General features: G+C 57.9%; 1 protein-coding gene across 2 annotated transcripts in view; it reads left to right on the top strand.

The window, feature by feature from the left end:
- Positions 1–21,904, top strand: part of NBEAL2 (neurobeachin like 2) — a 142,620-nt gene that overhangs the window by 108,241 nt on the left and 12,475 nt on the right. For both annotated transcript variants that reach the window (XM_072154529.1, XM_072154528.1), the window contains 9 exons: positions 9–162; positions 417–554; positions 627–932; positions 5,553–5,702; positions 6,254–6,411; positions 7,526–7,650; positions 7,728–7,845; positions 12,853–13,010; positions 13,189–13,322. In XM_072154529.1, the coding sequence (XP_072010630.1) occupies positions 9–162; positions 417–554; positions 627–932; positions 5,553–5,702; positions 6,254–6,411; positions 7,526–7,650; positions 7,728–7,845; positions 12,853–13,010; positions 13,189–13,322 (1,441 nt within the window). The remainder of the gene's footprint in view (positions 1–8; positions 163–416; positions 555–626; positions 933–5,552; positions 5,703–6,253; positions 6,412–7,525; positions 7,651–7,727; positions 7,846–12,852; positions 13,011–13,188; positions 13,323–21,904) is intronic.

The raw sequence follows: 21,904 nt of genomic DNA, 5'->3' as shown, positions 1-21,904 counted from the left end.
CTCCGCAGCCTCTTGGAGATGATGTTGGAATCTGCGCTGACGGATATTAAGGAGTCGTCATCTTCCCCCGGTCTCGGCCACAATGTCCTCAAGCTGCTGCGACTCCTCCAAGATTTCCTCTTCTCCGAAGGCGACAACAATGAAATTCTGTGGAGTGAGAAGGTGAGCGCCGGGTCGGGCTCTTCACGTTACAGTCCATGTCGCATGTGCATGCTGGGAGTTGTAGTATCATAATAACTGATGACTGCAGGTTGGAGAGGACTGGGGGCAGTAATGGCAGATGATGGGAGTAGTAGGTATGATAGAATATGGACAGGTTCACCATATAGTTGGGGACTTTCCTGGTGCTCTGTGCATAATCTGCTGCCCCTGGTTATTAATGTGTTAATAATCTTTGCCCCCTTCCCACTCATTAGATATTTGAAGGGGTCACTAACTTACTGGAAAAGCTGGATGTCTGGAATTACTTGGTGAACGGGTCGCAGGACCTGAAGGAGATGGCGCAGATCGGTCTCCGGATCATTGTGGGGTTCATCAAGCTGGATGACCAACAGGTGAGAACACCCCCAATGCAGTGACCTGTGACCTGGGGGTCATTGGTGCTGACCTGTGATTCCTCTCACCAGATGCACTTATTGGCTTCTTCAAAGCTGCATGAGATCCTGAAGAACGCTCCAGCCCTGAAGAAGGAGGAGGCTTGTTTCTTACTTGGGAGTCTCCAGGTCCCGCTCCTGAACTCTCTGAGTGCCCGGTCAGAGACCTTCCTCAGCCTGGTGCCCATCATCCGCACCATCATGGACCAATGCTACCACTGCCTCCTGCTCCAGCAGCACCTGCCCTCACTGCCCCCCACCAACGGGAGCCCCACCTTCCACGACGACCTCAGGACATTCTGCACTACGGCCGAGTGGAAGCTCTTCATAGAGGAGCAGGTGAGAAACCCAACAATGGTAAGATCTCTGCTTGTTGTATGTGAGTGGAAGCATCTGCAAGTCTGAAGAAGCTGCAGTGTGCGGTGCAGGGAGGAGAAGCTGCAGTGTGCGGTGCAGGGAGGAGAGAAGAAGCTGCAGTGTGCGGTGCAGGGAGGAGAGGAGAAGCTGCAGTGTGCGGTGCAGGGAGGAGAGGAGAAGCTGCAGTGTGCGGTGCAGGGAGGAGGAGAGGAGAAGCTGGAGTGTGCGGTGCAGGGAGGAGAAGCTGGAGTGTGCGGTGCAGGGAGGAGAAGCTGGAGTGTGCGGTGCAGGGAGGAGAAGCTGCAGTGTGCGGTGCAGGGAGGAGAGGAGAAGCTGCAGTGTGCGGTGCAGGGAGGAGGAGAGGAGAAGCTGGAGTGTGCGGTGCAGGGAGGAGAAGCTGGAGTGTGCGGTGCAGGGAGGAGAAGCTGGAGTGTGCGGTGCAGGGAGGAGAAGCTGGAGTGTGCGGTGCAGGGAGGAGAAGCTGGAGTGTGCGGTGCAGGGAGGAGAAGCTGGAGTGTGCGGTGCAGGGAGGAGAAGCTGGAGTGTGCGGTGCAGGGAGGAGAAGCTGGAGTGTGCGGTGCAGGGGGGAGAAGCTGGAGTGTGCGGTGCAGGGAGGAGAAGCTGGAGTGTGCGGTGCAGGGAGGAGAAGCTGCAGTGTGCGGTGCAGGGAGGAGAAGCTGCAGTGTGCGGTGCAGGGAGGAGAAGCTGCAGTGTGCGGTGCAGGGAGGAGAAGCTGCAGTGTGCGGTGCAGGGAGGAGAGGCTGCAGTGTGCGGTGCAGGGAGGAGGAGAGGAGAAGCTGCAGAGTGCGGTGCAGGGAAGAGAGGAGATGCTGCAGTGTGCGGTGCAGGGAGGAGGAGAGGAGAAGCTGCAGTGTATGGTGCAGGGAGGAGAGGAGAAGCTGCAGTGTGTGGTGCAGGGAGGAGGAGAGGAGAAGCTGCAGTGTGCGGTGCAGGGAAGAGAGGAGAGGCTGCAGTGTGCGGTGCAGGGAGGAGAGGAGAAGCTGCAGTGTGCGGTGCAGGGAGGAGAAGCTGGAGTGTGCGGTGCAGGGAGGAGAAGCTGGAGTGTGCGGTGCAGGGAGGAGAGGAGAAGCTGGAGTGTGCGGTGCAGGGAGGAGAAGCTGGAGTGTGCGGTGCAGGGAGGAGAAGCTGGAGTGTGCGGTGCAGGGAGGAGAGGAGAAGCTGCAGTGTGCGGTGCAGGGAGGAGAGGAGAAGCTGCAGTGTGTGGTGCAGGGAGGAGGAGAAGCTGCAGCGTGCGGTGCAGGGAGGAGAGGAGAAGCTGCAGCGTGCGGTGCAGGGAGGAGAAGCTGCAGTGTGCGGTGCAGGGAGGAGAGGAGAAGCTGCAGCGTGCGGTGCAGGGAGGAGAGGAGAAGCTGCAGTGTGCGGTGCAGGGAGGAGGAGAGGAGAAGCTGCAGTGTGCGGTGCAGGGAGGAGAAGAGAAGCTGCAGTGTGCGGTGCAGGGAGGAGAAGCTGCAGTGTGCAGTGCAGGGAGGAGGAGAGGAGAAGCTGCAGTGTGCGGTGCAGGGAGGAGGAGATGAGAAGCTGCAGTGTGCAGTGCAGGGAGGAGAAGCTGCAGTGTGCGGTGCAGGGAGGAGGAGAGGAGAAGCTGCAGTGTGCGGTGCAGGGAGGAGAGGAGAAGCTGCAGTGTGCGGTGCAGGGAGGAGGAGAGGAGAAGCTGCAGTGTGCAGTGCAGGGAGGAGAAGCTGCAGTGTGCGGTGCAGGGAGGAGAAGAGAAGCTGCAGTGTGCGGTGCAGGGAGGAGAAGCTGCAGTGTGCGGTGCAGGGAGGAGAGGAGAAGCTGCAGTGTGCGGTGCAGGGAGGAGAGGAGAAGCTGCAGTGTGCAGGGAGGAGGAAAGGAAAAGCTGCAGTGTGTGGTGCAGGGAGGAGGAGAGGAGAAGCTGCAGTGTGTGGTGCAGGGAGGAGGAGAGGAGAAGCTGCAGTGTGTGGTGCAGGGAGGAGAGGAGAAGCTGCAGTGTGCGGTGCAGGGAGGAGAGGAGAAGCTGCAGTGTGCGGTGCAGGGAGGAGGAGAGGAGAAGCTGCAGTGTGCGGTGCAGGGAGGAGAGGAGAAGCTGCAGTGTGCGGTGCAGGGAGGAGAGGAGAAGCTGCAGTGTGCGGTGCAGGGAGGAGAGGAGAAGCTGCAGTGTGCGGTGCAGGGAGGAGAGGAGAAGCTGCAGTGTGTGGTGCAGGGAGGAGAGGAGAAGCTGCAGTGTGTGGTGCAGGGAGGAGGAGAAGCTGCAGCGTGCGGTGCAGGGAGGAGAGGAGAAGCTGCAGCGTGCGGTGCAGGGAGGAGAAGCTGCAGTGTGCGGTGCAGGGAGGAGAGGAGAAGCTGCAGTGTGCGGTGCAGGGAGGAGAGGAGAAGCTGCAGTGTGCGGTGCAGGGAGGAGGAGCGGCAGTGTGCGGTGCAGGGAGGAGGAGAGGAGAAGCTGCAGTGTGCGGTGCAGGGAGGAGAGGAGAAGCTGCAGTGTGCGGTGCAGGGAGGAGAGGAGAAGCTGCAGTGTGCGGTGCAGGGAGGAGGAGAGGAGAAGCTGCAGTGTGTGGTGCAGGGAGGAGAGGAGAAGCTGCAGTGTGCGGTGCAGGGAGGAGAGGAGAGGCTGCAGCGTGCGGTGCAGGGAGGAGAGGAGAAGCTGCAGTGTGTGGTGCAGGGAGGAGAGGAGAAGCTGCAGTGTGTGGTGCAGGGAGGAGGAGAAGCTGCAGCGTGCGGTGCAGGGAGGAGAGGAGAAGCTGCAGCGTGCGGTGCAGGGAGGAGAAGCTGCAGTGTGCGGTGCAGGGAGGAGAGGAGAAGCTGCAGCGTGCGGTGCAGGGAGGAGAGGAGAAGCTGCAGTGTGCGGTGCAGGGAGGAGGAGAGGAGAAGCTGCAGTGTGCGGTGCAGGGAGGAGAAGAGAAGCTGCAGTGTGCGGTGCAGGGAGGAGAAGCTGCAGTGTGCAGTGCAGGGAGGAGGAGAGGAGAAGCTGCAGTGTGCGGTGCAGGGAGGAGGAGATGAGAAGCTGCAGTGTGCAGTGCAGGGAGGAGAAGCTGCAGTGTGCGGTGCAGGGAGGAGGAGAGGAGAAGCTGCAGTGTGCGGTGCAGGGAGGAGGAGAGGAGAAGCTGCAGTGTGCAGTGCAGGGAGGAGAAGCTGCAGTGTGCGGTGCAGGGAGGAGAAGAGAAGCTGCAGTGTGCGGTGCTCTGGTGTCTCTGCTATTATCTGCTCTGGGGTCTCTGCTATTATCCGCTCTGGGGTCTCTGCTATTATCTGCTCTGGGGTCTCTGCTATTATCCGCTCTGGGGTCTCTGCTATTATCCGCTCTGGGGTCTCTGCTATTATCTGCTCTGGGGTCTCTGCTATTATCTGCTCTGGGGTCTCTGCTATTATCTGCTCTGGGGTCTCTGCTATTATCTGCTCTGGGGTCTCTGCTATTATCTGCTCTGGGGTCTCTGCTATTATCCGCTCTGGGGTCTCTGCTATTATCTGCTCTGGGGTCTCTGCTATTATCTGCTCTGGGGTCTCTGCTATTATCTGCTCTGGGGTCTCTGCTATTATCCGCTCTGGGGTCTCTGCTATTATCCGCTCTGGGGTCTCTGCTATTATCCGCTCTGGGGTCTCTGCTATTATCCGCTCTGGGGTCTCTGCTATTATCCGCTCTGGGGTCTCTGCTATTATCTGCTCTGGGGTCTCTGCTATTATCTGCTCTGGGGTCTCTGCTATTATCCGCTCTAGGGTCTCTGCTATTATCCGCTCTGGGGTCTCTGCTATTATCCGCTCTGGGGTCTCTGCTATTATCTGCTCTGGGGTCTCTGCTATTATCTGCTCTGGGGTCTCTGCTATTATCTGCTCTGGGGTCTCTGCTATTATCCGCTCTGGGGTCTCTGCTATTATCCGCTCTGGGGTCTCTGCTATTATCTGCTCTGGGGTCTCTGCTATTATCTGCTCTGGGGTCTCCGCTATTATCTGCTCTGGGGTCTCTGCTATTATCCGCTCTGGGGTCTCCGCTATTATCTGCTCTGGGGTCTCCGCTATTATCTGCTCTGGGGTCTCCGCTATTATCTGCTCTGGGGTCTCTGCTATTATCCGCTCTGGGGTCTCTGCTATTATCCGCTCTGGGGTCTCTGCTATTATCCGCTCTGGGGTTTCCGGTATTATCCGCTCTGGGGTCTCCGCTGTTGTCCACTCTGGGGTCTCCGCTATTATCCGCTCTGGGGTCTCCGCTGTTATCCGCTCTGGGGTCTCCGCTGTTGTCCTCTCTGGGGTCTCCGCTGTTGTCCTCTCTGGGGTCTCCGCTGTTGTCCGCTCTGGGGTCTCCGCTGTTATCCGCTCTGGGGTCTCCGCTGCTGTCCGCTCTGGGGTCTCCAGTATTTGGTGCAGGGGTGCTATGTATTGCTGTACTGTGGTTGTCGGGGCATCTAGGGTGATGGTTACTGGGGTGACCCCTGTTAGTTGAGGTGTCTGATATTTTTGTTCCTTGGATCAGGTTCTGGAGAGAATTTCTCATCTTTATAATTTATTACGTTTGTGGAGTCATTGTGTCTCCAGAGCCAATAATCCCCCCATAGATGAGACGGCGGACCCCAGAGGAGCCTGCGGAGGGCGGCCATACTGTCCCCTCTGACCCCAGCTTCTCCCTCCCCCCAGGTCCTGCCCATCATGGAGACCCTAGAGAGGAGCACGTTCAGCAGGAGCCACCAGCACATGTCCTGCTTCTGGAACTCCTGCTACGACGCCCTCATGAGCAGCTCCCTGAGACGCGAGAGCGAGAAGGGCGAGAGCCGCAGCAAATTCCAGGTAAGTCTCACACGTTACACACTACACCAGTCACATCCGGAGCTGCATTCACAATCCTACGCTCACATCCGGAGCTGCATTCACAATCCTACGCTCACATCCGGAGCTGCATTCACAATCCTACGCTCACATCCGGAGCTGCATTCACAATCCTACGCTCACATCCAGAGCTGCATTCACAATCCTACGCTCACATCCAGAGCTGCAATCACAATTCTCCAGTCACATCCGGAGCTGCATTCACTGTTCTCCAGTCACATCCGGAGCTGCAATCACAATTCTCCATTCACATCCGGAGCTGCAATTACAATTCTCCAGTCACATCCAGAGCTGCATTCACAGTTCTCCAGTCACATCCAGAGCTGCATTCACAGTTCTCCAGTCACATCCGGAGCTGCAATCACAGTTCTCCAGTCACATCCGGAGCTGCACTCACAGTTCTCCAGTCACATCCGGAGCTGCACTCACAGTTCTCCAGTCACATGCAGAGAAAGTTTGTTGTGTGGGGTCCTGTAGTTTTGGTGTGTAGTTAGTTCCCTGTTCCTGCGCAGGAGCTGGTACTGGAGCCGGTTCTGAAGAGGATCCGCTTGGAGAACCAGCGCTATAACAGCGTCCTGAAGCAGATCAGCAGCCACCATAACGCGGTCCTGCGCCAGTGGAGGTCCCTCCTGCGCCTCCTGAGCAGCCCCCGCGGAGCCTGGGCCGACCGGTGAGTGCCCGGGGCATGCGGAGGGTCCGTAGTGAGGGGTCCTGGCCCGTAGTGAGGGGTCCTGGCCCGTAGTGAGGGGTCTCTGCCCATGGTGAGGGGTCTCTGCCCCGTGGTGAGGGGTCCTGGCCCGTGGTGAGGGGTCTTGGCCTTAGTGAGGGGTCTCTGCCCATAGTGAGGGGTCTCTGCCCATAGTGAGGGGTCTCTGCCCATAGTGAGGGGTCTCTGCCCATAGTGAGGGGTCTCTGCCCATAGTGAGGGGTCTCTGCCCATAGTGAGGGGTCTCTGCCCATAGTGAGGGGTCTCTGCCCATGGTGAGGGGTATTGGCCTTAGTGAGGGGTCCCGGCCCACAGTGAGGGGTCTTGTCCCACAGTGAGGGGTCTTGTCCCACAGTGAGGGGTCTCGTCCCACAGTGAGGGGTCTTGTCCCACAGTGAGGGGTCTCATCCCACAGTGAGGGGTCTTGTCCCACAGAGAGGGGTCTCGGCCCGTAGTGAGGGATCTCGGCCCGTAGTGAGGGGTGTCGGCCCGTAGTGAGAGGTCTCGGCCCGTAGTGAGGGGTGTCGGCCCGTAGTGAGAGGTCTCGGCCCGTAGTGAGAGGTCTCGGCCCGTAGTGAGGGGTCTCGTCCCACAGTGAGGGGTCTCGTCCCACAGAGAGGGGTCTCGTCCCACAGAGAGGGGTCTCGGCCCGTAGTGAGGGATCTCTGCCCGTAGTGAGGGGTCTCGGCCCATAGTGAGGGGTCTCGTTCCTTAGAGAGGGGTCTCGGCCAGTAGTGAGGGGTCTCGTCCCATGGTGAGGGGTCTCGTCCCATGGTGAGGGGTCTCGTCCCATGGTGAGGGGTCCCGGCCCATGGTGAGGGGTCTCGTCCCGCAGTAAGGGGTCTCGTCCCGCAGTGAGGGATCTCGTCCCGCAGTGATGGGTCTCGTCCCGTAGTGAGGGGTATCGTCCCGTAGTGAGGGGTCTCGTCCCGTAGTGAGGGGTCTCGTCCCGTAATGAGGGGTCTCGTCCCGTAGTGAGGGGTCTCGTCCCGTAGTGAGGGGTCTCGGCCCGTAGTGAGGGGTCTCGGCCCATAGTGAGGGGTCTCCAGGCGTCAGTAACCCCTCTCCCGTCTTATAGGACCCCGGCAGAGGTGAGGTGGAAGTTGTCCGGTGCTGAGACTTACTCCCGGATGAGGCTGAAGTTGGTGCCCAATTACCAGTTTGATGCCCACAGCGAGGCCAGCGCCCTCCGAGATAACCTAGGTGAGAGCACCGCGGGAACCGGCAGCCTGTATGGGGGGTCGTGGGGTCAGCGTTATAGGATCTGCTTCCTCCCTCAGGTACTGACCCCAGCCAGGCGCCACCAGATGCCCTCCCCCTCGCCGTGGCAAAGGAGGCAAAAGTCAACGAACAAGAAGATGACCAACTGGGAGAAGAGGATCTGCAGAATATCTACCAGTGAGTCATAGCAGACGCACCCAGCAGATGGCGCCAACATATATCACAGCGCAGTACAGGGACACAATGGGGCTCATTTACTTACAAATTCAGACACTTTACATTGTCCGTGTATAATGCGCTGTGCGGGGAGTCACTAAGATCCTGCGCCCGATATCCTGCATGTGTCACTTCCCCGCTCAGGTCCCCGGAGTTCCCTTCTTCTTCCTGGTGCATGTAAGTGCATTGTCCGTGTATAATGCGCTGTGCGGGGAGTCACTAGGGTCGTGCATCCGATATCCTGCATGTGTCGCTTCCCCGCTCAGGTCCCCGGAGTTCTCCTTCTTCTTCCTGGTGCATGTAAGTGCATTGTCCGTGTATAATGTGCTGTGCGGGGAGTCACTAAGATCCTGCGCCCGATATCCTGCATGTGTCGCTTCCCCGCTCAGGTCCCTGGAGTTCACCTTCTTCTTCCTGGTGCATGTAAGTGCATTGTCCGTGTATAATGCGCTGTGCGGGGAGTCACTAAGATCCTGCGCCCGATATCCTGTATGTGTCACTTCCCCGCTCAGGTCCCCGGAGTTCACCTTCTTCTTCCTGGTGCATGTAAGTGCATTGTCCGTGTATAATGTGCTGTGCGGGGAGTCACTCAGATCCTGCGCCCGATATCCTACATGTGTCACTTCCCCGCTCAGGTCCCCGGAGTTCTCCTTCTTCTTCCTGGTGCATGTAAGTGCATTGTCCGTGTATAATGTGCTGTGCGGGGAGTCACTCAGATCCTGCGCCCGATATCCTACATGTGTCACTTCCCCGCTCAGGTCCCCGGAGTTCTCCTTCTTCTTCCTGGTGCATGTAAGTGCATTGTTTGTGTATAATGCGCTGTGCAGGGAGTCACTAAGATCATGCGCCCAATATCCTGCATGTGTGGCTTCCCCGCTCAGGTCCCTGGAGTTCACCTTCTTCTTCCTGGTGCATGTAAGTGCATTGTCCGTGTATAATGCGCTGTGCGGGGAGTCACTAGGGTCGTGCATCCGATATCCTGCATGTGTCGCTTCCCCGCTCAGGTCCCCGGAGTTCTCCTTCTTCTTCCTGGTGCATGTAAGTGCATTGTCCGTGTATAATGTGCTGTGCGGGGAGTCACTCAGATCCTGCGCCCGATATCCTACATGTGTCACTTCCCCGCTCAGGTCCCCGGAGTTCTCCTTCTTCTTCCTGGTGCATGTAAGTGCATTGTTCGTGTATAATGCGCTGTGCAGGGAGTCACTAAGATCATGCGCCCAATATCCTGCATGTGTGGCTTCCCCGCTCAGGTCCCTGGAGTTCACCTTCTTCTTCCTGGTGCATGTAAGTGCATTGTCCGTGTATAATGCGCTGTGCAGGGAGTCACTAAGATCCTGCGCCCGATATCCTGCATGTGTCACTTCCCCGCTCAGGTCCCTGGAGTTCACCTTCTTCCTCCTGGTGCATGTAAGTGCATTGTCCGTGTATAATGCGCTGTGCGGGGAGTCACTAAGATCCTGCACCCGATATCCTGCATGTGTCACTTCCCCGCTCAGGTCCCTGGAGTTCACCTTCTTCTTCCTGGTGCATGTAAGTGCATTGTCCGTGTATAATGTGCTGTGCGGGGAGTCACAAAGATCCTGCGCCTGATATCCTGCATGTGTCGCTTCCCCGCTCAGGTCCTTGGAGTTCACCTTCTTCCTCCTGGTGCATGTAAGTGCATTGTCCGTGTATAATGCGCTTTGCGGGGAGTCACTAAGATCCTGCGCATGATATCCTGCATGTGTCGCTTCCCCGCTCAGGTCCCTGGAGTTCACCTTCTTCTTCCTCCCGGTGCATGTAAGTGCATTGTCCGTGTATAATGCGCTGTGCGGGGAGTCACTAAGATCATGCGCCCGATATCCTGCATGTGTCGCTTCCCCGCTCAGGTCCCTGGAGTTCACCTTCTTCTTCCTGGTGCATGTAAGTGCATTGTCCGTGTATAATGCGCTGTGCGGGGAGTCACTAAGATCGTGCGCCCGATATCCTGCATGTGTCTCTTCCCCGCTCAGGTCCCCGGAGTTCACCTTCTTCTTCCTGGTGCATGTAAGTGCATTGTCCGTGTATAATGCGCTGTGCGGAGAGTCACTAAGATCCTGCGCCCGATATCCTGCATGTGTCGCTTCCCCGCTCAGGTCCCCGGAGTTCACCTTCTTCTTCCTGGTGCATGTAAGTGCATTGTCCGTGTATAATGCGCTGTGCGGGGAGTCACTAAGATCGTGCACCCGATATCCTGCATGTGTCGCTTCCCCGCTCAGGTCCCGGAGTTCACCTTCTTCCTCCTGGTGCATGTAAGTGCATTGTCCGTGTATAATGCGCTGTGCGGGGAGTCACTAAGATCCTGCCCCGATATCCTGCATGTGTCGCTTCCCCGCTCAGGTCCCCGGAGTTCACCTTCTTCCTGGTGCATGTAAGTGAATTGTCCTTGTATAATGCGCTGTGCGGGGAGTCACTAAGATCCTGCGCCCGATATCCTGCATGTGTCGCTTCCCCGCTCAGGTCCCCGGGGTTCACCTTCTTCCTGGTGCATGTAAGTGCATTGTCCGTGTATAATGCGCTGTGCGGGGAGTCACTAAGATCCTGCGCCCGATATCCTGCACGTGTCACTTCCCCGCTCAGGTCCCCGGAGTTCACCTTCTTCTTCCTGGTGCATGTAAGTGCATTGTCCGTGTATAATGCGCTGTGCGGGGAGTCACTAAGATCCTGCGCCCGATATCCTGCATGTGTCGCTTCCCCGCTCAGGTCCCCGGGGTTCACCTTCTTCTTCCTGGTGCATGTAAGTGCATTGTCTGTGTATAATGCGCTGTGCGGGGAGTCACTAAGATCCTGCGCCCGATATCCTGCATGTGACGCTTCCCCGCTCAGGTCTCCGGAGTTCACCTTCTTCTTCCTGGTGCATGTAAGTGCATTGTCCGTGTATAATGCGCTGTGCGGGGAGTCACTAAGATCCTGCGCCCGATATTTTGCATGTGTCGCTTCCCCGCTCAGGTCCCCGGAGTTCACCTTCTTCTTCCTGGTGCATGTAAGTGCATTGTCCGTGTATAATGCGCTGTGCCGGGAGTCACTAAGATCCTGCGCCCGATATCCTGCATGTGTCGCTTCCCCGCTCAGGTCCCCGGAGTTCACCTTCTTCTTCCTGGTGCATGTAAGTGCATTGTCCGTGTATAATGCGCTGTGCGGGGAGTCACTAAGATCCTGCGCCTGATATCCTGCATGTGTCGCTTCCCCGCTCAGGTCCCTGGAGTTCACCTTCTTCTTCCTGGTGCATGTAAGTGCATTGTCCGTGTATAATGCGCTGTGCCGGGAGTCACTAAGATCCTGCGCCCGATATCCTGCATGTGTCGCTTCCCCGCTCAGGTCCCCGGAGTTCACCTTCTTCTTCCTGGTGCATGTAAGTGCATTGTCCGTGTATAATGCGCTGTGCGGGGAGTCACTAAGATCCTGCACCCGATATCCTGCATGTGTCGCTTCCCCGCTCAGGTCCCTGGAGTTCACCCTCTTCTTCCTGGTGCATGTAAGTGCATTGTCCGTGTATAATGCGCTGTGCGGGGAGTCACTAAGATCGTGCACCTGATATCCTGCATGTGTCGCTTCCCCGCTCAGGTCCCCGGAGTTCACCTTCTTCTTTCTGGTGCATGTAAGTGCATTGTCCGTGTATAATGCGCTGTGCGGGGAGTCACTAAGATCCTGCGCCTGATATCCTGCATGTGTCGCTTCCCCGCTCAGGTCCCTGGAGTTCACCTTCTTCTTCCTGGTGCATGTAAGTGCATTGTCCGTGTATAATGCGCTGTGCGGGGAGTCACTAAGATCCTGCACCCGATATCCTGCATGTGTCGCTTCCCCGCTCAGGTCCCTGGAGTTCACCCTCTTCTTCCTGGTGCATGTAAGTGCATTGTTCGTGTATAATACGCTGTGCGGGGAGTCACTAAGATCCTGCGCCCGATATCCTGCATGTGTCGCTTCCCCGCTCAGGTCCCCGGAGTTCACCTTCTTCTTCCTGGTGCATGTAAGTGCATTGTCCGTGTATAATGCGCTGTGCGGGGAGTCACTAAGATCGTGCTCTGATATCCTGCATGTGTAGCTTCCCTGCTCAGGTCCCTGGAGTTCACCTTCTTCTTCCTGGTGCATGTAAGTGCATTGTCCGTGTATAATGCGCTGTGCGGGGAGTCACTAAGATCCTGCCCCGATATCCTGCATGTGTCACTTCCCCGCTCAGGTCCCCGGAGTTCACCTTCTTCTTCCTGGTGCATGTAAGTGCATTGTCCGTGTATAATGCGCTGTGCGGGGAGTCGCTAAGATCCTGCATCCGATATCCTGCATGTGTCACTTCCCCGCTCAGGTCCCCGGAGTACACCTTCTTCTTCCTGGTGCATGTAAGTGCATTGTCCGTGTATAATGCGCTGTGCGGGGAGTCACTAAGATCCTGTGCCCGATATCCTGCATGTGTCGCTTCCCCGCTCAGGTCCCCGGAGTTCACTTTCTTCTTCCTGGTGCATGTAAGTGCATTGTCCGTGTATAATGCGCTGTGCGGGGAGTCACTGAGATCCTGCACCCGATATCCTGCATGTGTCACTTCCCCGCTCAGGTCCCCGGAGTTCACCTTCTTCTTCCTGGTGCATGTAAGTGCATTGTCCGTGTATAATGCGCTGTGCGGGGAGTCACTAAGATCCTGCACCCGATATCCTGCATGTGTCACTTCCCCGCTCAGGTCTCCGGAGTTCACCTTCTTTTTTGTGGTTCATATTTAATATACGGCATGCGACACAATCCCAGTGCAGACAAATATCTGTGCAAGACGTTTTGGCCATGAAGAACGTTCAGTCTGAAAAGTGCGTCGCAAAGCTTTTTAAATGAGCCCCAATGTATCACACTGACCCCAGGAGCTGACAATCTAATCTCCCTATCACACATATTGTATCACTCCCATCATCCCAGACCCCAGGAGCTCACAATCTAATCTCCTCGTTACGCCTGTGTCCTCTGCCGCAGTGTGGAGATAATGGAGCAGAGTCAGAAGGAGAAGCTGGTGATCTCGGAGGACTGTGAGCTCATCACCATCATGGCGGTCATCGCCGGGCGCCTGGAGGTCACCACGCAGCACATTTACTTCTATGACCTCAGCAGCGAGAAGGAAGAAACTGAAGAAGGTAAGGACAACCATCCTATAGTGCAAGCTCTGCAGCCAACTCTTGGCTAATAGTAACTGATCACATCTGTGCCCTGTCCAGTGGTCACATGGTACGATCACATGATCACTGACAGCAAGCAGAGATGTTGGATAGGCAACGCACGATTATTCCTCATTGTAACGTTTCCTGTGTCCAGGTATCGGATACGACTTTAAGCGCCCCCTGTCCCAGCTCCGGGAGGTCCATCTGCGCCGCTATAATCTCCGGAGATCCGCCCTGGAATTCTTCTTCATCGATCAGGCCAATTACTTTGTCAACTTCAAGAAGAAGGTAATTATGATGTCTGCTCCACTAGAGGGCGCAACCCCAGGAAGACACCCAGGGCACAGGGCAACGGATACACACCCAGGGTACAGGGCGCAGGATACACACCCAGGGTACAGGATACACACCCAGGGTACAGGGCACAGGATACACACCCAGGGGACAGGGCACCGGATACACACCCAGGGTACAGGGCACCGGATACACACCCAGGGTACAGGGCACAGGATACACACCCAGGGTACAGGGCACAGGACACACACCCAGGGTACAGGGCACAGGACACACACCCAGGGCACAGGGCACAGGATACACACCCAGGGTACAGGGCACAGGACACACACCCAGGGTACAGGGCACAGGATACACACCCAGGGTACAGGGCACCGGATACACACCCAGGGCACCGGATACACACCCAGGGTACAGGGTACAGGACACACACCCAGGGTACAGGGTACAGGACACACACCCAGGGTACAGGATACACACCCAGGGTACAGGGCACAGGATACACACCCAGGGTACAGGGCACAGGATACACACCCAGGGTACAGGGCACAGGACACACACCCAGGGTACAGGATACACACCCAGGGTACAGGGCACCGGATACACACCCAGGGCACCAGATACACACCCAGGGTACAGGGTACAGGACACACACCCAGGGTACAGGGTACAGGACACACACCCAGGGTACAGGGCACAGGATACACACCCAGGGTACAGGGCACAGGATACACACCCAGGGTACAGGGCACAGGACACACACCCTGGGTACAGGATACACACCCAGGGTACAGGGCACAGGACACACACCCAGGGTACAGGACACACACCCAGGGTACAGGGCACAGGACACACACCCAGGGTACAGGACACACACCCAGGGCACAGAATACACACCCAGGGTACAGGGCACAGGATACACACCCAGGGTACAGGGCACAGGATACACACCCAGGGTACAGGGCACAGGATACACACCCAGGGTACAGGACACAGGATACACACCCAGGGTACAGGGCACAGGACACACACCCAGGGTACAGGGCACAGGATACACACCCAGGGTACAGGGCACAGGATACACACCCAGGGTACAGGACACAGGATACACACCCAGGGTACAGGACACAGGATACACACCCAGGGTACAGGGCACAGGACACACACCCAGGGTACAGGGCACAGGATACACACCCAGGGTACAGGGCACAGGATACACACCCAGGGTACAGGGCACAGGATACACACCCAGGGTACAGGACACAGGATACACACCCAGGGTACAGGACACAGGATACACACCCAGGGTACAGGGCACAGGACACACACCCAGGGTACAGGGCACAGGATACACACCCAGGGTACAGGGCACAGGATACACACCCAGGGTACAGGGCACAGGATACACACCCAGGGCACAGGATACACACCCAGGGTACAGGGCACAGGATTCACACCCAGGGTACAGGGCACAGGATTCACACCCAGGGTACAGGGCACAGGATACACACCCAGGGTACAGGGCACAGGATACACACCCAGGGCACAGGATACACACCCAGGGTACAGGGCACAGGATTCACACCCAGGGTACAGGGCACAGGATACACACCCAGGGTACAGGGCACAGGATACACACCCAAGGTACAGGGCACAGGATACACACCCAGGGTACAGGGCACAGGATACACACCCAGGGCACAGGATACACACCCAGGGTACAGGGCACAGAATACACACCCAGGGCACAGGATACACACTCAGGGCACAGAATACACACCCAAGGTACAGGGCACAGGATACACACCCAGGGTACAGGGCACAGGATACACACCCAGGGTACAGGGCACAGGATACACACCCAGGGTACAGGGCACCGGATACACACCCAGGGTACAGGGCACAGGATACACACCCAGGGTACAGGGCACAGGATACACACCCAGGGTACAGGACACAGGATACACACCCAGGGTACAGGGCACAGGACACACACCCAGGGTACAGGGCACAGGATACACACCCAGGGTACAGGGCACAGGATTCACACCCAGGGTACAGGGCACAGGATACACACCCAGGGTACAGGGCACAGGATACACACCCAGGGTACAGGGCACAGGATACACACCCAGGGTACAGGGCACAGGATTCACACCCAGGGTACAGGGCACAGGATACACACCCAGGGTACAGGGCACAGGATACACACCCAGGGTACAGGGCACAGGATACACACCCAGGGTACAGGGCACAGGATACACACCCAGGGTACAGGGCACAGGATACACACCCAGGGTACAGGGCACAGGATACACACACAGGGCACAGGATACACACACAGGACACAGGGCACAGAATACACACCCAGGGTACAGGGCACAGGATACACAGCCAGGGTACAGGGCACAGGATACTCACCCAGGGTACAGGGCACAGGATTCACACCCAGGGTACAGGGCACAGGATACACACCCAGGGTACAGGGCACAGGATACACACCCAGGGTACAGGGCACAGGATACACACACAGGGCACAGGGTACACACCCAGGGCACAGGATAGACACCCAGGGTACAGGGCACAGGATACACACACAGGACACAGGGCACAGAATACACACCCAGGGTACAGCACACACACCCAGGGTACAGGGCACAGGATACACACCCAGGGTACAGGGCACAGGATACACACCCAGGGTACAGGGCACAGGATACACACCCAGGGCACAGGATACACACCCAGGGTACAGGGCACAGGATACACACCCAGGGCACAGGATACACACCCAGGGTACAGGGCACAGGATTCACACCCAGGGTACAGGGCACAGGATACACACCCAGGGTACAGGGCACAGGATACACACCCGGGGCACAGGATACACACCCAGGGTACAGGGCACAGGATACACACCCAGGGCACAGGATACACACCCAGGGTACAGGGCACAGAATACACACCCAGGGCACAGGATACACACTCAGGGCACAGAATACACACCCAAGGTACAGGGCACAGGATACACACCCAGGGTACAGGGCACAGGATACACACCCAGGGTACAGGGCACAGGATACACACCCAGGGTACAGGGCACCGGATACACACCCAGGGTACAGGGCACCAGATACACACCCAGGGTACAGGGCACAGGATACACACCCGGGGCACAGGATACACACCCAGGGTACAGGGCACAGGATACACACGCAGGTTACAGGGCACAGGATACACACCCAGGGTACAGGACACAGGATACACACCCAGGGTACAGGGCACAGGACACACACCCAGGGTACAGGGCACAGGATACACACCCAGGGTACAGGGCACAGGATACACACCCAGGGTACAGGGCACAGGATTCACACCCAGGGTACAGGGCACAGGATTCACACCCAGGGTACAGGGCACAGGATACACACCCAGGGTACAGGGCACAGGATACACACCCAGGGTACAGGGCACAGGATACACACCCAGGGTACAGGGCACAGGATTCACACCCAGGGTACAGGGCACAGGATTCACACCCAGGGTACAGGGCACAGGATACACACCCAGGGTACAGGGCACAGGATACACAACCAGGGTACAGGGCACAGGATACACACACAGGGCACAGGGTACACACCCAGGGCACAGGATAGACACCCAGGGTACAGGGCACAGGATACACACACAGGACACAGGGCACAGAATACACACCCAGGTTACAGCACACACACCCAGGGTACAGGGCACAGGATACACAGCCAGGGTACAGGGCACAGGACACACACCCAGGGTACAGGGCACAGGATACACTCCCAGGGCACAGGATACACACCCAGGGTACAGGGCACAGGACACACACCCAGGGTACAGGGCACAGGATACACACCCAGGGCACAGGATACACACCCAGGGTACAGGGCACAGGATACACACCCAGGGCACAGGGCACAGGATACACACTCAGGGCACCGAATACACACCCAAGGTACAGGGCATAGGACACACACCCAGGGTACAGGGCACCGGATACATACCCAGGGTACAGGGCACCGGATACACACCCAGGGTACAGGGCACCGGATACACACCCAGGGTACAGGGCACAGAGCACAGGATACACACCCAGGGCACAGGATACACACCCAGGGTATAGGGCACAGGATACACACCCAGGGTACAGGGCACAGGATACACACCCAGGGTACAGGGCACAGGATACACACCCAGGGTACAGGGCACAGGATACACACCCAGGGTACAGGGCACAGGATACACACCCAGGGCACAGAGCACAGGATACACACCCAGGTACAGGATACACACTCAGGGCACAGAATACACACCCAAGGTACAGGGCACAGGATACACACCCAGGGTACAGGATACACACCCAGGGTACAGGATACAGCACACACACCCAGGGTACAGGGCACAGGATACACACCCAAGGTACAGGGTACAGGATACACACCCAGGGTACAGGATACACACCCAGGGTACAGGGCACAGGATACACACCCAGGGTACAGGGCACAGGATACACACCCAGGGTACAGGGCACAGGACACACACCCAGGGTACAGGATACACACCCAGGGTACAGGGCACCGGTACACACCCAGGGCACCGGATACACACCCAGGGTACAGGGTACAGGACACACACCCAGGGTACAGGATACACACCCAGGGTACAGGGCACAGGATACACACCCAGGGTACAGGGCACAGGATACACACCCAGGGTACAGGGCACAGGACACACACCCAGGGTACAGGATACACACCCAGGGTACAGGGCACCGGATACACACCCAGGGCACCGGATACACTCCCAGGGTACAGGGTGCAGGACACACACCCAGGGTACAGGGCACAGGATACACACCCAGGGTACAGGGCACAGGATACACACCCAGAGTACAGGACACACACCCAGGGTACAGGGTACAGGATACACACCCAGGGTACAGGGCACAGGACGCACACCCAGGGTACAGGGTACAGGATACACACCCAGGGTACTGGGCACAGGATACACACCCAGGGTACAGGACACACACCCAGGGTACAGGGCACAGGATACACACCCAGGGTACAGGGCACAGGATACACACCCAGGGTACAGGGCACAGGACACACACCCAGGGTACAGGGTACAGGATACACACCCAGGGTACAGGGCACCGGATACACACCCAGGGCACCGGATACACACCCAGGGTACAGGGTACAGGACACACACCCAGGGTACAGGGCACAGGATACACACCCAGGGTACAGGGCACAGGATACACACCCAGGGTACAGGACACACACCCAGGGTACAGGGTACAGGATACACACCCAGGGTACAGGGCACAGGACACACACCCAGGGTACAGGACACACACCCAGGGTACAGGACACACACCCAGGGTACAGGACACACACCCAGGGCACAGAATACACACCCAGGGTACAGGATACACACCCAGGGCACAGGGCACAGCATACACACCCAGGGTACAGGACACAGGATACACACCCAGGGTACAGGGCACAGGACACACACCCAGGGTACAGGGCACAGGATACACACCCAGGGTACAGGGCACAGGATACACACCCAGGGTACAGGGCACAGGACACACACCCAGGGTACAGGGCACAGGATACACACCCAGGGTACAGGGCACAGGATACACACCCAGGGTACAGGGCACAGGATACACACCCAGGGTACAGGATACACACCCAGGGCACAGGATACACACCCAGAGTACAGGGCACACACCCAGGGTACAGGGCACAGGATACACACCCAGGGTACAGGGCACAGGATACACACCCAGGGCACAGGGCACCGGATACACACCCAGGGCACAGGATACACACCCAGGGTACAGGGCACAGGATACACACCCAGGGCACAGGGCACCGGATACACACCCAGGGTACAGGGCACAGGATACACACCCAGGGCACAGGATACACACCCAGGGTACAGGGCACAGGATACACACCCAGGGCACAGGATACACACCCAGGGTACAGGGCACAGGATACACACCCAGGGCACAGGGCACCGGATACACACCCAGGGTACAGGGCACAGGATACACACCCAGGGCACAGGATACACACCCAGGGTACAGGGCACAGGATTCACACCCAGGGTACAGGGCACAGGATACACACCCAGGGTACAGGGCACAGGATACACACCCAGGGTACAGGGCACAGGATTCACACCCAGGGTACAGGGTACAGGATACACACCCAGGGTACAGGGCACAGGATACACACCCGGGGCACAGGATACACACCCAGGGTACAGGGCACAGGATACACACCCAGGGCACAGGATACACACCCAGGGTACAGGGCACAGGATACACACCCAGGGCACAGGATACACACCCAGGGTACAGGGCACAGGATACACACCCAGGGCACAGGATACACACCCAGGGTACAGGGCACAGGATTCACACCCAGGGTACAGGGCACAGGATACACACCCAGGGTACAGGGCACAGGATACACACCCAGGGTACAGGGCACAGGATACACACCCAGGGTACAGGACACACACCCAGGGTACAGGGCACAGGATACACACCCAGGGTACAGGGCACAGGATACACACCCAGGGTACAGGGCACAGAATACACACCCAGGGCACAGGATACACACTCAGGGCACAGAATACACACCCAAGGTACAGGGCACAGGATACACACCCAGGGTACAGGGCACAGGATACACACCCAGGGTACAGGGCACAGGATACACACCCAGGGTACAGGGCACCGGATACACACCCAGGGTACAGGGCACCGGATACACACCCAGGTACAGGGCACAGGATACACACCCAGGGTACAGGGCACAGGACACACACCCAGGGTACAGGGCACAGGACACACACCCAGGGTACAGGGCACAGGACACACACCCAGGGCACAGAGCACAGGATACACACCCAGGGTACAGGGCACAGGATACACACCCAGGGTACAGGGCACCAGATACACACCCAGGGTACAGGATACACACCCAGGGTACAGGGCACAGGATACACACCCAGGGTACAGGATACACACTCAGGGCACCGGATACACACCCAGGGTACAGGGCACCGGATACACACCCAGGTACAGGGCACATGATACACACTCAGGGCACAGGATACACACCCAGGGTACAGGGCACAGGACACACACCCAGGGCACAGAGCACAGGATACACACCCAGGGTACAGGGCACAGGATACACACCCAGGGTACAGGGCACCGGATACACACCCAGGGTACAGGATACACACCCAGGGTACAGGGCACAGGATACACACCCAGGGCACAGGGCACCGGATACACACCCAGGGTACAGGGCACCGGATACACACCCAGGGTACAGGGCACCGGATACACACCCAGGGTACAGGGCACCGGATACACACCCAGGGTACAGGGCACAGGATACACACCCGGGGCACAGGATACACACCCAGGGTACAGGGCACAGGATACACACCCAGGGTACAGGGCACAGGATACACACCCAGGGTACAGGGCACAGGATACACACCCAGGGTACAGGGCACAGGATACACACCCAGGGTATAGGGCACAGGATACACACCCAGGGTACAGGGCACAGGATACACACCCAGGGTACAGGGCACAGGATTCACACCCAGGGTACAGGGCACAGGATTCACACCCAGGGTACAGGGCACAGGATTCACACCCAGGGTACAGGGCACAGGATACACACCCAGGGTACAGGGCACAGGATACACACCCAGGGTACAGGGCACAGGATACACACACAGGGCACAGGGTACACACCCAGGGCACAGGATACACACCCAGGGTACAGGGCACAGGATACACACACAGGGCACAGAATACACACCCAGGGTACAGGGCACAGGATACACACCCAGGGTACAGGGCACAGGATACTCACCCAGGGTACAGGGCACAGGATACACACCCAAGGCACAGGATACACACTCAGGGCACCGAATACACACCCAAGGTACAGGGCACAGGACACACACCCAGGGTACAGGGCACAGGACACACACCCAGGGTACAGGGCACCGGATACATACCCAGGGTACAGGGCACCAGATACACACCCAGGGTACAGGGCACCGGATACACACCCAGGGTACAGGGCACAGAGCACAGGATACACACCCAGGGCACAGGATACACACCCAGGGTATAGGGCACAGGATACACACCCAGGGTACAGGGCACAGGATACACACCCAGGGTACAGGGCACAGGATACACACCCAGGGTACAGGGCACAGGATACACACCCAGGGTACAGGGCACAGGATACACACCCAGGGCACAGGGCACAGGATACACACCCAGGTACAGGATACACACTCAGGGCACAGAATACACACCCAAGGTACAGGGCACAGGATACACACCCAGGGTACAGGATACACACCCAGGGTACAGGATACAGCACACACACCCAGGGTACAGGATACAGCACACACACCCAGGGTACAGGGCACAGGATACACACCCAGGGTACAGGGCACAGGATACACACCCAGGG

This window comes from Engystomops pustulosus, chromosome 5 (genome assembly GCF_040894005.1).
Source record: "Engystomops pustulosus chromosome 5, aEngPut4.maternal, whole genome shotgun sequence".
NCBI lineage: Eukaryota > Metazoa > Chordata > Amphibia > Anura > Leptodactylidae > Engystomops > Engystomops pustulosus.
The sequence above is the reverse complement of the archived record's forward strand: the minus strand, read 5'-3'. Positions and strand labels throughout refer to the sequence as shown.